Raw genomic sequence first — 16,680 nt, 5'->3', positions numbered from 1 at the left:
GGCGCTTCCATTGCGGTCGGCGTAGAATATGTAAATCACTAGATACGCCTATTCACGAAATGTACGCCCGGCCTACACAGTACAGATACGCTGTTTACGTAACGCTTTATCAGGCCTAAAGTTATTCCATCTTATAGATGGAATAGTAATGTTAAAGTATGGCCGCCGTTCCCGCTTCGAAATTCGAAAATTTTACGTCGTTTGCGTAAGTCGTCCGTGAATAGGGATTTACGTTGTTTACGTCCACGTCGAAATCAATAGGCCCGTGCGTCGGACTTAGCCGCAATGCACACTGGGAAATGTAGGCGCATGCGCAGTTGCAAAAAAAAGTCAATCACGTCGGGTCGAGCCTAATTATAATAAAACACGCCCCCTCTGCCGAATTTGAATTAGGCGCATTTGCGCCCGCCGCATTTACGCTACGCCGCCGTAAGTTAGGAGGCAAGTACTTTGAGAATACAGTACTTGCCTCTCTGACTTAAGGCGGCGTAGCGTAAATACGATACGGTACGCCGCCTTAAAGTTGCGGCCATCTCTGTGTATCTACCTAAAGGTCTCCGCAATATAGCATACATACAGAGAAGGAATGTATTACACAGACAATTATAATCGGAAGTATTTACTAGACCAGGGGTGCCAAAGCTTTTGAAGAGCGAGGGCCACTTAAGCGACTTAGTAATTGGTTGCGGGCCACAATGAGCAGAGCGAATCAGATTGGAGGTAGGACACAAATCGGTTTACGTCTGCCACTTCTTAGAGGTGCATGGAGGGTTGAATTGGGTCGGACTGATCGTGTGAAAGGGGCCCAAGGCTGCTTGTTTTCCTGCACTGTGAGTGCAACACAGTGTATCTTTGGCTTTCCTGCACTTTGCAATAGACTTCTATTATATTCTTCAAGTTTGGTGCACTTTCAGAAAGCTCACCAAACTCGCAGATAATAACAGAAGTCTATGGCTCAGTGCAGGTAACCCGCAGACCAGTAACCACCGCAGAAGAGATATGCCCATATATACACAATTTTTTTTGTAATTAAATGACCTTTTAATAACAGTATTCTATTCCATCCCAGAGCAGGAGGTCACGGGCCACATCAGAGGGCTCTGCGGGCCACATGTGGCTCCCGAGCCACTGGTTGGGCACCCCTGTACTAGACAATCTGGTACTCACCTTCCTTTAAGCATGTTGGGTATTTTAGCACACCATCCAAGCACTGAATCCTCAGACTTTTTCCATCGGGAATGTCATATCCAGGTGTGCACTCAAATGTTATGTTATCAAAGTGCAGAGAGTATATTCCCTTCCTTTTATCCTCTGGAAGAGCATGTTTCAGCCAAATGTTGTTTTGTAACATATCAGTTGGTCTCACAATACAAGACGCTGCAATTGGATAGAGAACACATACATCGAATATGTCAATATGTTACAGGAGGGGTCTCCAAACTTTCTCAAGAAATGGAAGTACTGTATACTGTCCTTTAGACATGTGCACACTGAAATATTTTGTTTCGGAATTTCGTTTTCGTCCAAAAAATACATTTATTTAGTTACTCCCGAAATTTGTTTTTATCTATTTTGTTTCGTTAAACGCATAAGTCAGAAAATCCAAATGAATTAAGGTCGAATCTGTCATTTAAGGCTTATGGTGTCTGCCGAATGTTCTAAGAAGACTCGACTCGACTGTACGACGCCGCAATCGTACATTTCCGGTCGATTGTTCCACCTGCAAGCTATAGAAGAATTCTAATGAATTCTAAGAATTCTAAATTCAGCCATGTCCCTAAATTCAGCCATGTCCCTAAATTCAGCCATGTCCCTAAGTTCAGCCATGTCCCTAAATGCAGCCTTGTCCATGAATGCAGCCTTGTCCATAATGCAGCTTTGTCCCTAGATGCAGCCTTGTCCATAATGCAGCCATGTCTCTAAATACAGCCTTGTGTCCCCAAAGAGAAAGCCAAGCCCCCCCGCCGCTGCCGTGTAGTTGATTTGTGCTTGGGGAACATAACAGCTTTCATTTGAATAGCTGTGTGTTCCCCGCCGCGCCTCGTCATGTATAGACACTCCCCCTTGCCCGGGCACTTTGATAGACAGATCACCCGTCCAATCCTGGGAAAGTTTCCGGACAAGGGAGAGGGGCTATACATGACGAGGCGCGGCGGGGAACACACAGTTACTCAAATGAAAACTGTTATGTTCCCCAAGCGCAAATCAACTAGAAGTCGGCAGCGGCAGGGGGGGCTTGGCTTTCTCTTAAAGGACTAGACGCACGCGGCAGCAGCTCTCCTCCATACTCAAGAACTGCTCTCCGCCCCCTCTCCACCCGCTCTCCGCCCCCTCTCCACCCACACTCCACCCGCTCTCGGGGGGGGGGGGTAACGGTGAAGCATCGGGAGCATTTGCGCGAGTACAAGTACTCGCGCAAATGCTCAGTATCGGTCCCGATACCAATACTAGTATCGGTATCGGGACAACCCTTATTACTAGTCAACCAAAATTCAAATTCTTCTATAGCCTATGGGCCGAGCATTTGAACCGGAAATGTACGATTGCGGCGTTGTACAGTTTAGCTGTTTGTCGAATCTTCTTAGAACTTTCGACAGACACCATAAGCCTTCAATGACAGATTCAACGTTTGTATGTTTTTAGCTGTTTCGTTCATGTCGAATGGTCTACACCGGGGATATGCAATTAGCGGACCTCCAGCTGGTGCAGAACTACAATTCCCATGAGGCATAGCAAGACTCTGACAGCCACAAGCATGACACCAGAGTCAGAAGCATGATGGGACTTGTAGTTTTGCAACAGCTGGAGGTCCGCTAATTGCATATCCCTGGTCTACACCAACACTGTCTCTATAATGTCGATTCTTTCCTCTCTATGTAGAATAATCTTGGACTAATAGAGTTAAGGTTAGGCACAGCAGATTTGATAGACACAGATTGCTATTGTCATCGTCATGTCGAATCTCCTATCTATATCGAACTGTTGTAGCAACGAAAACAAAAATAAAGCATTTTTTATGTCGGATCTTCCAGATTTCGGATTCTGTGCGTTCGTTTTCGTTTGTTAAAACAATAAAGAAAATACCCGAAATTTGGACGAAAATGGACGAGAATGCACATGTCTACTGTCCTTTGGACTTTAGAGGGGCCGAAATGTGGCCATTGGGAGTAGATATAATATTGCCCCATCTTTGGTATATCAGTGGGAGAAAGTGTGCCCCAACATTGGCATCATTGTGTCCCTTCATTGGTGTCACTGAGCCACATTGTTGGTGTCATCGGGAGAAATTGTGCCCCATAATTGGCGTTGTTGGGAGGAATTGTGCCCCTTTGTTGGTATCAGTGGGGGGAATTATGCGCCATTGTTGGTATCAGTGGATGAAATAATGTCCCAAGAGACAGTTAAAAGCAAGCAAAGAGCTGCAATGGGCCTCTGGGACGCAAAATGGAGACCACTGTGTTGCAGATAGAAAGAAGATAAAGGAAGGTTTCTTGAAAATTTACCAGCCTGCTGGTAACTAATGTGAGACCAGAAGCCACCTAATCTAGACACAGAAAAACACATGCACTTATACAGGCTGAGACCCCACCTAAATGATAACCTTGTGAGATATCCACATGCTTCTCACTCACAGATCACTGTTGTCCCAGGAGGACCCAATTATTAATACTTCTCCCATCGTCAAAAATGTCATGGGCATGTAATGTGAGAAAATCAATAATCAGTTGACAGAAAGGGAGGAGGACCAGAGGAATGCTGGTTCTGAGGAGCCTCACTACTGCTATAGCTACTGGTCTCCAAGCCTGACTCCATATTGTGACACTACCAGATATTTACACTCTCCTGAAGAAGTGAATGTTGTTCATGAAATGTGTATACTGGGGCAATATTTGCAGCTGAAAAACAACATATCTTCCACTGGTTCTTCCAGACCGGTGTCTTTTTTAAGCAATTGGGCGACCAATGATGATGTAAATTTTGCGCTTATATGCTGGAGTTACATTATAAAATATCTCTGAACTCTTAGCATCCTACAGATGCCAGCAGCGTACATCTTTTTTTGACAGAAGAGAAATACAATGTAACTTCTGCAAGAAAAAAAAAGAAAAAAAATTCTACCTCCGAGCATTTTTTTGTGGTGGACTTTAACCACTTCAGCCCTGGACACCTACTAGTCATTTCAGACAAGTTTTCCTCAGACTAAAGCCTTGTAAACACGACCGAGGAACTCGACGGGCGAAACACATAGTTTTCCTCGTCGAGTTCCTTGTTAGGCTGTCGAGGAACTCGACAAGGCAAGTTTCTCCATTTCCGTCGAGGAAAAAGAAGACATGCTTTCTTTTTGGATCGACGGGATCCTCAACAGTTTTCTCGTCGAAAAATGTACACATGTCCGGTTTCCTCGGCAAAAAAAAAAATCCCAGCAAGTTTCTTGGTTTTTGTCGTGTGTACGAGGCTTAAGAGAAAAATGGTGACAGGGAAGGAGTTCCAGCTGATTGACAGCCTCGGCTCTGTTCCTGTGAGCTGTGTAAAGGGGGTGTGTCCCTTTCGCCCAATCAGCTCTCAGAGCTCTCCTCACTGAGCTCTGAAGACGGTGAATACAGCTCCCGCCACCTTTTTTCTGAACTCTCAGGTGAGCTTAAAATATTAAGCACTGTGAGTGAATCTGCTTTGCCTTGCGTTAGTTTTATTCCCTGAGATTATACAGTATCGGTGCAAGACTTAATGAGCAGATCGAGTGATGTTTAAAAGTCAAAAGAGAAATGCAAAAAGTCAAAAGCAGACATTTGAGATTATTGTAAACTTACTTGTAGAGATGCATTTTGGGTAATTGATGTGTCTTTTTTCACATTTGCTTTCCAGGCTGTTCAGTGGCACCATTCCTTTGGCGCATTCAAATACAACCAGCTGTCCATTTTCAATCACGGTGCCTTTACTGTATTGAATGTCATTTAAGACCATTTCATGTTGTTGTATTATACAGAAACCTAGAGCCAAACATATATCCATACATGTGTATAAATATCATTAGAACATTTGAAATGCTATTATCTATGTAGCACACTAGTGTGCTACTAGTGCCAGTGTAGGCAAATTTAAGCTATGACTTATGGTAAATTATGTAAGTCAGAAATTGGGTTGGGTTATTGCAGGTCAGGCTGAATGGGTTTACAGAGGCAGGTCTCTTGTAGCTCCCCCTGGATCTAGACGCTGGTAGAAGTTTCTGGAAGTTAGTAGGCAGAGGCCAGTAAGTCCTTTTCTGCATACCTAGGGGAGACTGACCAATCCCCAGGCGAAATGTTCTGGCATGGTGAATGGATCAGCCCTTAAAATTGGGAGAGCCTAGCCAGTAGGGGAATCGGGTGGAAGATGAAGTGCTGATGAGGTTGTGGTCTAGAAGGGAACCCCTGGGTCTAGGGGGCTCTGCCTCCAGGCTGGATTTGGGAAGGAATCATAATGCCTAAGGAGAAACAGGAAGCAAAGAGGACAGAGTGATTCATCAGCACAGAGGGAGAGTCCCAGATGGTCAAGACACTCGTGGACATCGCTGGACAGAGATGGGGCTCAGGTAAGTATTAGGGGGGCAGAGGGGGGCTAAAACACACAGAAGGCTTTTCATCTTAGTGCATAAAATGCATTAAGATAAAAAAACCTTCTGACTTTACAACCCCTTTAACCCTTTTATCCCCTGCCCTGGAAGGAGGGCTGGTAGTGCCTGCAGACAGTGGAGATACTCTTGCATGCAGTTTGCAACATGGTGTGCTATTTTCTAAAGGGAAACTAAGGCCTCGTACACACAGAATCCATCAAGAAACTTGGTGAGAGAGCTTTTTTGCCGAGGAAACCGGTCGTGTGTACGTTTTACATAGAGGAGACGTCGAGGAACTCGACGAGCAAAAAAGAGAACAAGTTCTCTTTTTCCTCGACGGGAGTCTCAATTTCCTTGTTGTGTTCCTCGTCGGGCTGGTTTTCGACAAGAAACTCGAGCATGTGTATGCTAAGAAACCCGCGCATGCTCAGAATAAAGTATGAGACGGGCGTTTGTAATGGAGATAGCACATTCGTCACGCTGTAACAGACTGAAAAGTGCAAATCGTCTCTCACTAAACTTTTACTTAACACACAGTAACATGAAATTAGCAAAAGAAGCCCCCAAGGGTTGTGCCAGTGGAATCGAACTTCCTCTGAACGACGAGTTTTGGTCTTGACAGTGTGTACGCAAAGCAAGCTTGTCGAGTTTCTCGACAAGCCTAACAAGGAACTCGTCGAGGAAAACGATGTGTCTTTTCGTGTGTACGAGGCCTAAGAGTTCCTAGTCCTCAAGGGACTTTTGCCACTGTTTTGCATTTGCTCCAAAGCTTAGTAAATGAGAGGAAGCTCTGCTGACTTCCATCATCCAATCATGTGCAAGCAAAAACACTGTTTTAAAAAAAAAAAAAATGTGCATGTGATTGGGTATTCTTCGCAAATTGAAGCTTCCCGTCATTTACTAAGCTATGACGCAAATGCCCTTGTAGTGTGCAACTGGGCTTGCAAATCACACAGTCAGTTTGCCTATAGTAAATCAAGCCTTAAGAGTCCGTATATGCTATGTGCGGTAACTGGCAGAAACGGGTGCATCAAGTGGTGGAAGAAAAAGGGCAAATTCTATTAAAAGTTACAATAGGAAGTATTTACTAGACAATCTGGTACTCACCTTCCTTCAAACATGTTGGGTATTTTAGCACACCATCCAAGCACTGAATCCTCAGACTCTTTTCATCGGGAATGTCATATCCAGGTGTGCACTCAAATGTTATGTTATCAAAATGCAGGGAGTATATTTTCTTGCTTTTATCCTCTGGAAGAGCATGTTTCAGCCAAATGTTGTTTTGTAACATATCAGTTGGTCTCACGATACAAGGAGCTGCAATTGAGTAGAGAACACATACAACAAACATGTCAATGTTACAGCAGGGGTCTCCAAACTTTCCCAACAAAGGGCCAGTATACTGTCTTCGGGACTTTAGATGGACTGAAATGTGGCCATTGGGTGTAGAAAAGTTCCATCTTTGGAAAATCGCACCCTAATGTTGGCATCATTGTTAAGAATTGTGCCCCTTTATTGGTGCCACTGGTGTCATTGGGAGAAATTGTGCTCTATCGTTAGCATTGTTTGGAGGAATTGTGTCCCTTTGCAGGTGTCGGGGGAGGGGTCGGGATTATGCCCTATTGTTGGTATCAGTGCCAAGAGCATGGGTAAAAGCAGCCAAAGGGCTGCATCTGGCCCTGGGCTTCAATTTCTTGAAAATTTCCAGGGCTTTTTTTCCTCAAACAATAGGTGCTGGAACTCAACCACGACCACCTAAAGCCCCTCCACCCACACACACTCCAAATCACATCAAATAGTGGGTGTGGTCAGACAAATTTCACGAACAGTAGGAAGGTCTTTAAGGGACACTAAACAAGAGGATTGCATTACATACAGAGTGCAGAGTTCAGGGGGGTTACATACAGAGTGCAGAGTTCAGGGGGGTTACATACAGAGTGGAGCATTCAGGGGGGTTACACAGAGTGCAGAGCTGTCGCTTGTAAACACAGAAATCGGACTTCTGTGTTTCAAGTGATTGTGGGCCAGAGGTGAGTTCCACCAAGTTCCCCCTGAAAAAAAAGCCGTGCTGGTAATTGTGAGACCAGAAGCCACCGAATCTAGACACAGAAAACCACATGCACTTACACAGGCTGAGACCCCACCTAAATGATAACTTTGTGAAATATCCACATGCTTCTCACTCATGGGACGATTATGTGACCACTGTTGTCCCGGGAAGACTCAATTATTATTAATTACCCTATAGCCAAAAATATCATGGCCATGTATTGTAAGAAAAAAAAAAATCAGTTGACAGGAATGGAGGAGGATAGGGGACTGCTGGCTCTGAGGAGTGGCCAGTAAGGAGAAGGGGGTACACACTGGAGCTGTCACCAGTGTATAAGACACATGGTAAGACCATCAGCTCCAGCCTATGCCCATTTCTGCATCCTTCTCAGCTGCCAGAAGATTGCCCTGGTTTTCAGTGACAGAAATGTAGAATCCCTGCCCATTCTAATGACTACGTGTCCGTGGTCATTTGTACCCTGCCACTAGCAGCATGGTTCAGCAACACAGACACATAAGTTCAAGGGGGCCGAATACTTTCGCAAGGCACTGCATCTCAGTTGTCACCATCACACATTAGAGTGTTCATTAGTTCCTTGAATTATAGTTTTTTTTTTTTATGTTGTGTGCCAGGCCCTGCCAATTTCACTTAGAGTTGGGATTCTTTACTGTATATATCTTCTCAAAGTAATAAATATACCTCGACAAACTGGTTTTGCATCCCATTCTCCATGCCTGCATGTTATCGCCTTTCCTTCAAGGATGTACCAGTTGGCACATTTATAGTTTACAATAGAGCCAGATGGATACTTAAGATCTTTTACTCCTATGATCTCTCCATTCTGGACTGACGGTGGTGGACCACAGCTTTGTCCAAATCCTAAAAAAAAAACACACCAAAAAATACAGGTGGATTAAAGGCTTGCTATAGGCATTTTAATAATTATATGGGTTAATGCTTGTAAAGATAGTATTTTGTATATTAATAAAAAAATGTATATTTTACAGCTTTAACACATTTTCCCTGTAGTTTATCTAATAGGATTATCTCCTATGATTGTCAGCAGGGCCGACATCAGGAATTATGGGGCCCCTTGCACAGCTTCAGGCATGGGCCCCCTGGAGCAGAGACTGGGAAAGGGGGGGGGAGGGTGCTGCCACCTGAAATTTAGAAGCGCGGGGGGGGGGGGGGGGGGTTGTGGGGTGGACGCGAATTGAGAACCCTTCACAAAAAAAAAGAAGTAAAATAGGAAAATAAGGAAAATATAAATATATATAAAAAAAGAGGGATAGCCATCCGGGGCCTTGGGGACCTCTGGGCCCTTTAACAAAAATAAAAAAATAAGAAATATATATATTTATATATATATATATAACCTCTGGGCCCTATATATATATATATATATATATATATATATATATACAAATTATTATTATTTTTTATAAAAAGAAATTACAAAAAAAGGGGGGTTGCCATCTGGGACCTCTGGGCCCTTTAATAATAATTAAAAAAAAAGAAACCTCTGGGCCCTTTAATAAAAAATAAATAAAAACAAATATATGAAAAAAAAGGGAGAGTTTCCATCCGGGGACCTCTGGGCCCTTTAATTATATATATATATATATATATATATATATATATATATATATATATATATATATATATATATATATATATATATATATATATATATATATAGTGTATGTATGTATGAGTATGTATGTATATATATATATATATATATATATATATATATAAAAATAAAAAAAATAAAAGGGGACCTCCGGACTCCTAAAAAAAAAAAAGATATAAATTGACCCTTTAATAAAAAAGAAAAATATATTAAAAAAATATATATTTTTTTATAAAAAAAAAAAGGGGGGGGTTGCCATCCGGGGCCCTGGGGACCTCCGGACCTCTGAAAAAAAAAAAAAATATATATATTTTTTTAAATAAATAAAAAAAGGGGGGTTGCAATCTGGGGCCCTGTGGGCCTCCGGACCCCACTGATGGCGGCCCTGATTGTCAGCGCCATCTAGTGACCATAATATGGTATTTAGAAGATTGAGGTATTCCAGAAAAATACCATATTATGGCCACCAGATGGAGCTGACAATCATAAGTAATAATCATGTTGGATCAAAATACCGAGAAATTTGCTACGTGAGATTTGTCCAGCATTTTTTTTCAAAATAACCCCTATACACTGTGAAATATAAAAAAAAACTTACTACAGTAGAAATTGTGATAAATTCCCACTCACTTATACAAGTTGGATAAACCAGTTTTGGTTCAGCTGATACGCTTTTAGGTTCTGCTGGTTTACCGCATGTTGCGGTCAATGGAGTCCTATTAAAGTATCCAGCCTTACATATAAATTGGACAGTTTCACCTTCCCCGTACAATGATTCACCATCATGTTTATCGTCCAGTTCTAAGAAGTTGTCATCCATTTGTTCTTGGTCTAGGTGACATGTACCTAAATATAAAAAAATAAAATAAAAAGAGCTGAAACATGAAAAAAACAATTAATGGTAGAGATAAAAGTATACGAGGATGCTGCTGCTGAATTTTTACTGTCCTTTGTCAATTAAAGTCCAACTACCCTCCTCTGTATGCAAGCAGCCAGTGTTAGACTGACAGCATTTTTTCCAATGACATGGACTGTGATTGGCTAACATCACTGCCCCTCCCTTCCTCAGTCTTGGTTTTGCATGGCATGATAAGAATATCAGATTTGAAGTGACACTCATGGCCGGCCTTTGGGGTGTGCGAGCTGTGCGGCTGCACAGGGCGCCATGGGCAACAGGGGCGCCGTGCGGCCATCACAGCTCGCAGAATGTGAGTCGCAGTCAGTTACTCACATGATCATCACAGGAGTCTGACTCCTATGAGTCACAGCAGCAGGCGCTGCCCTGGGACTGGGTGAAGAGCAACGCATCGGCTGTGGCACCTGAAAAAAAATGGCTGCTGCTGGCCCCGACAGGCACACTGCGCATGCGCTGCCGCTGCTCGGTAAAGCGCGAAAACGCTCTGCTATTCTCGGGCAGACCGCAAATGCAAAGCCGCAGCGTCCACCGGAAGGTAAGTCACACTGAGCCCCTGGCCCTGCATGCATCTACTTTTTCAGATAAAAAGAAAAAATTATTTACTTTTTATAGCCAGCCTACACACAGAAGAGAAGAAGGAGAATAATTGTTTGCACATGCACTTAAATTAACTGTTATTAAAACAAATTATTTGTTACAAATATTTTTTTCCTCTTTGTGTATGTTTAGGTGACCAGGGGGCGAGGGGTGAAGATGGGGGGGGCGCCACAGTAGAGTGCAGTGGTCAGGAACATGTCATATAGAGCTCAGTGTACAGAGTGCAGTGGTCAGGAACATGTCATATAGAGCTCAGTGTACAGAGTGCAGTGGTCAGGAACATGTCATATACAGCTCAGTGTACAGAGTGCAGTGGTCAGGAACATGTCATATAGAGCTCAGTGTACAGAGTGCAGTGGTCAGGAACATGTCATATAGAGCTCAGTGTACAGAGTGCAGTGGTCAGGAACATGTCATATAGAGCTCAGTGTACAGAGTGCAGTGGTCAGGAACATGTCATATAGAGCTCAGTGTACAGAGTGCAGTGGTCAGGAACATGTCATATAAAGCCCAGTGTACAGAGTGCAGTGGTCAGGAGAATGTCATATACATCACAATGTACAGAGTGCAGTGGTCAGGAACATGTCATATAAAGCCCAGTGTACAGAGTGCAGTGGTCAGGAACATGTCATGTACACAGTGGTGACTCCATCCTTCATATTTAGGGGGGGGGGACAGAGACAAAAGTAGGAGGGCCAACTTTAAAGTTATAAAATGCAAATATATATATACACATAAACAGTGCCTTGAAAAAGTATTCATGCCCCTTGAACTGTCCCACATTTTCTCATGTTACAACCAAAAATGTAAATGTATTTTATTGGGATTTTATGTGATAGACCAACACAAAGTGGAAGGAAAATGATGAATGGTTTTCAACATATTTTACAAATAATTATGTGAAAAGTGTGGCGTACATTTGTATGGCGCCCCCCTGTGTCAATACTTTGTAGAACCATCTTTTGCTGCAATTACAGCTGCAAGTCTTTTTGGGGATGTCTCTACCAGCTTTGCACATCTAGAGAGTGACATTTTTCCCTTAGGCCCCATACACACGAGAGGATTTCTCCGCGAATACGGTCCAGCGGACCGTTTCCGCGGATAAATCCTCTCGAGGATTTGTGCGGATTTCCATGCGATGGAGTGTACTCACCATCGCATTGAAATCCGCGCCGAAATCCTCTGGCGATGACGTGTCGCGCCGTCGCCGCGATTATGACACGGCGACGTGCGCGACGCTGTCATATAAGGAATTTCACGCATGCATCGAATCATTACGACGCATGCGGGGGATCCCTTCGGACGGATGGATCCGGTGAGTCTATACAGACCAGCGGATCCATCCGTTGGGATGGATTCCAGCGGATAGATTTGTTTAGCATGTCAGCAAATATTTATCTGCTGGAATCCATCCCAGGGGAGAAATATCCGCGGAAACAGATCCGCTGGAGTGTACACACCATAGGATCTATCCGCTGAAACCCATTCGCTGGGATTTTTCAGCGGATGGATTCTATCGTGTGTATGGGGCCTTATTCTTCTTTGCGAAATAGCTCAAGTCTGTCAGATTGGATGGAGAATGTCTGTGAACAGCAATTTTCAAGTCTTGCCACAGATTCTCAATTGGATTTAGGTCTGGACTTTGACCGGGTCATTCTAACACATGAATATGCTTTGATCTAAACCATTCTATTGTAGCTCTGGTTGTATGTTTAGGGTCGTTCTGGAAGGTGAACCTCCACCCCAGTCTCAGGTCTTTGCAGCCTCTAATGCCACGTACACACGATCGGTTCATCCGATGAAAACGGTCTGATGAATTTTTTCATCAGATATCCAATGAAGCTGACTTTCATCAGTCTTGCCTACACACCATCAGTTAAAAAAACGATCGTGTCAGAACGCGGTGACGTAAAACACAACGACGTGCTGAGAAAAATGAAGTTCAATGTTTCCCAGCATGCGTCGACTTGATTCTGAGCATGCATGGATTTTTAACCGATGGACGTGCCCACAGACGATCATTTTTTTCTATCGTTTTTTTACAATCAGATAATTTTAAAACAAGTTCCTAGTTTTTTTACCGATGGTTAAAAAAACGATGGGGCCCACACACGATCGGTTCATCTGATGAAACCGATCGTGTGTACGCGGCATAACAGGTTTTCTTCCTGTTCCCTGTGTTTGGCTCCATCCATCTTCCCATTAACTCTGATCAGCTTCCCTGTCCCTGCTGAAGTAAAGCATCCCCACAACATGATGCTGCCACCACCATGTTTCACAGTGAGGGTGATGTGCATTGTTAGTTTTCTGCCACACATAGCGTTTTTATTTTTGGCCAACAATTTCAATTTTGGTCTCATCTGACCAGAGCACCTTCTTCAAGCTTGCTGTGTGCCCCACATGGCTTCTCGAAAACTGCAAATATGACTTCTTATGGCTTTCTTTCAACAATAGCTTTTTTCTTGCCACTCTTCTTTAAAGGTCAGATTTGTGGAGAGCACAACTAATAGTTATCCTGTGGACAGATTCTCTTACCTGAACTGTGGATCTCTGCAGCTCCTCCAGAGTTTCCATGGGACTCTTGGCTGCTTCTCTGATGAATGCTCTCCTTGTCCGGCCTGTCAGTTTAGGTGGAGGGCCATGTATTGGTAGGTTTGTAGTTGTGCCATACTCTTTCCATTTTCGGATGAGGGATTGAACAGTGCTCCGTGAGATGTTCAAAGCTTGGGATATTTTTTTATAACCTAATCCTGCTTTAAACTTCTCCACAACTTTATCCCTGACCTGTCTGGTGTGTTCCTTGGCCTTCATGATGCTGTTTGTTCACTAAGGTTCTTCATAGGGCTTCACAGAACAGCTATATTTATACTGAGATTAAAGAGGAAGTAAACCCTGATGGGTTTTACTTCCTCTTTATTTCCCTGCAAAGGTAAAGCATAATGGCCTACTATGCATTGCCTTGTAGGCCATTACGTGTCACTTACTTGAAACCGAACCCTGCGATGTCACCGCTGTCACCTGTTCAGGGAAACATCCATTCTTCACCTTTCATCCTCCCGGGGCCGAAAAACTCCAGCTCTGTGACTGGCCGGAGCCACGCGACGTCACTTCCGTGCACGACCTTCTTTTAGAAACGGCACAATCGTTGTTTCTAAAGTGCGCCTGCGCTCATCTCAATTGTAAATATCTCCTGAACTGTGGAGGTTTAGGAGATATTTCCAGCACCTACAGGTAAGCCTTAATCTAGGCTTACCTGTAGGTAAACGTGGTTGTACAGGGTGTATAACCACTTTAAATCACAAACAGGTGGACTCTATATACCACTGACTTCTGAAGGCAATTGGTTCTACTAGATTTTTAGTTAGGGGTCTCAGAGTAAAGGGGGGCTGAATACAAATGCACGACACATTTTTCACATATTTATTTGTACCTCGATGAGGAGGAGACCCTCGGCGCCGGACCCTCCGAGACAGTGGAAGTCGCACACCTCAGGACGCCATCGACGCCCATCAGGGGAACCCTCCTGAGGGCCACCCCGGCAAGAGGGACACCTTCAAGGGACACACCGGCCAGAGGGACACCACCGACTGCAACTCCCAGGAAGGCCCTGAGCAAGAACAGGGCCGGAAACCGGATCAGTCCAAAAAGGGCTTGAGAGGCAACAGGCCTGCCAGACACAGCAAATGGCAGACATGGCCATCGACCTCCACCGTGTGGCTGACAGCATAGCCTCCTTCGTTGGGTCCTTGGAGAAGGCACAGGCTGAGTACACACTGGCTGTGCAGGGCATCGCAGCCACAATGCAGCAGGCCGAACACACAAAGGCCATCTGTGACTGCATGCGGGAGGTCAATGCTAACTGTGCAGCAATGGCCACATGCCTGTGTGACCAGTCACATACCCCTGATGCCATGTATCAGCACATGGTGGAAGGGGATCCCGCAACATCTGAGGAACATGGATCGGCCATGGACATGCAGGTGACCCAGCAACGCGACACCACGTCCATCGTGCAATTGCAAGCAACAGCAGCAGGGATCGTGACCGAGGATAGGAGCCTGGGCGGGATCGTGCAGGCCAACACTGCCGCCATCCAGATTGAGAGACGCCAGAACAGGCGCCTGCAGCACCAACACAACGCCAGTCAGAGGCAGATGCAGGCGGAAACATATGGCGTGCTGACCCGCATTGCCATTGCCTTGGAGGGGATGCAGGCAACACCAAGATCCGTATCCAGGAGCGACAGCCCAGTGGATGAACCGCCACAGGACGCCCCACCCGAGTCATCGCCACGACACCTGAGGAGCAGGTCCCTGGGCACGAGGCATGGACCGCGGGAGGGCAAGTGACTGTCCTGAGGACATTGGCACCACGAGTGCAGCTCAGGGTCTGAGCATATTTTCTTTTGGGTGACGTGCACAGAGGCATGTGCCGTGCACATGTGAGGGCTTGCCATGTCGGACAATGGCATGGTCCAATATGTTGTTTATTTTCACGGACACAGACCGTCGGACATGTGTGTCACCCTCACTGATGTCACAGCAACATCGGACTGTACACGGTCAGCAGTGCAGAAGTCTCTACGGTGACTGGACACCGGTTTGCAGGGGCAGGGTTTGCCCACTGATGACAGTGCTACGGTGTGAATGGTGTGTGAGTGTGTGTATGTGTGTGGCCAATGTGTCCAGACAGGCACAAGGCCTTTTTTTGCCAGCACTGCGTGTCAACTGGCAGGGGGCACCTTGGATCGTCGGGGAGAGGTTATCCACACGTGTGGATGTGGTATGAATGTATAGCAACATCATTGGTGCCTTGGCGTGGCGTTGCTGCTCCCAAGTCCTGTGCGGTGGACTTGGGCTAAACCAATGTGAGGTGGATGTGGTGTGTGTGAGCTAGGGACCACAGTGGTGTGCATGCGTGCATTCCAGCCAGCTGTTCCCGTACACGTTCTGTTCGAATTCCGTTGGGACGGTGCTTTGACGGTATATGTAGCTGTCGTGGCTGGCCCTGGGGTGTTTGGCACGGATGTGCCATATGAGGCATTGGGCATCGGCTATCACCTGTACGTTGATGGAATGCCACTGCTTATGCGACGAGCCAGAACCGCAGGGGAACACGTGAGGTGCAGGGTGGGCCTATGAATGACAGCAATAATACAGTTCATCGGTTTACTCACGGTTAGCAGAAAGCCTCCCTGGGCCGGTCGCACAGTGAAGGGGAAGACAGTACGACATCCTCCGGGGCATGCTCTGTGATAGGGAAACGCCAGCCAAGATGGTGGTTGAGGTGCCCGTGATGACAGGGGTGTTTAGAGTGCTTGTGGCGGCTGGGTCCCTTCATGGTATTTGTCGTGACGCCAGTACCGTTAATGGTGGTACAACCAGTTGTAGTAGCAATGTTGAAGAATGAGGTAGACAGTGGTAGGATACAACTCACAAACTTTTACTGTGATTGGTTTTGGTTGCAGTACAAACATCCAGTTAGAATACCGTCTCTGGGTAAATAGAGGAGTTCTGCTGATCCACTGCTAATAGGCTTTAGTAGGCCTGGACTCAGGCTGTGGTTCAGTATAATGCTTACTTGTGTCTGGTCTCTTTTGAATCCAGTGACATGGGTGAGGTTGCCGGTGGCTAAGAAATCCTTCACCTTTATACTCAAAGGTATTTGCTGCCGATTACTGGCTATTATCCTTTGATTTTAGCAGTTCCAATTTGTCCCTTCTCTGGACTGACCTTCTCTCACCTTGACATTCTGCTTTCTCTCTGCACACTGCCTTCCTGTACTGAACAACTGACCACAGATAACCTGAGCTGGGATAGATATCCCATAGTGGTGCTATCCCCATCTTGTGGTGGGAAGTATGAAGCACACTTGACCAGCCTATGAACAGGGAT

At 45.1% G+C, this 16,680-nt stretch overlaps 1 protein-coding gene across 6 annotated transcripts in view; it reads right to left on the bottom strand.

Moving 5' to 3' along the window:
• The window catches only part of LOC120921125 (complement factor H-related protein 5-like), a 90,051-nt gene that overhangs the window by 35,495 nt on the left and 37,876 nt on the right, over positions 1-16,680 (bottom strand). For 5 of the 6 annotated variants that reach the window (XM_040333799.1, XM_040333794.1, XM_040333796.1 and 2 more), the window contains 5 exons: positions 9,904-10,119; positions 8,340-8,519; positions 6,698-6,907; positions 4,809-4,988; positions 1,168-1,377 (listed from right to left, as the gene is read on the bottom strand). In XM_040333799.1, coding sequence (XP_040189733.1) covers positions 1,168-1,377; positions 4,809-4,988; positions 6,698-6,907; positions 8,340-8,519; positions 9,904-10,119 — 996 coding nt within the window. The remainder of the gene's footprint in view (positions 1-1,167; positions 1,378-4,808; positions 4,989-6,697; positions 6,908-8,339; positions 8,520-9,903; positions 10,120-16,680) is intronic. The other variant, XM_040333798.1, reaches the window with a different exon arrangement.

Source organism: Rana temporaria, chromosome 13, assembly GCF_905171775.1.
Source record: "Rana temporaria chromosome 13, aRanTem1.1, whole genome shotgun sequence".
Classification (NCBI taxonomy): Eukaryota; Metazoa; Chordata; class Amphibia; order Anura; family Ranidae; genus Rana; species Rana temporaria.
The sequence above is the reverse complement of the archived record's forward strand: the minus strand, read 5'-3'. Positions and strand labels throughout refer to the sequence as shown.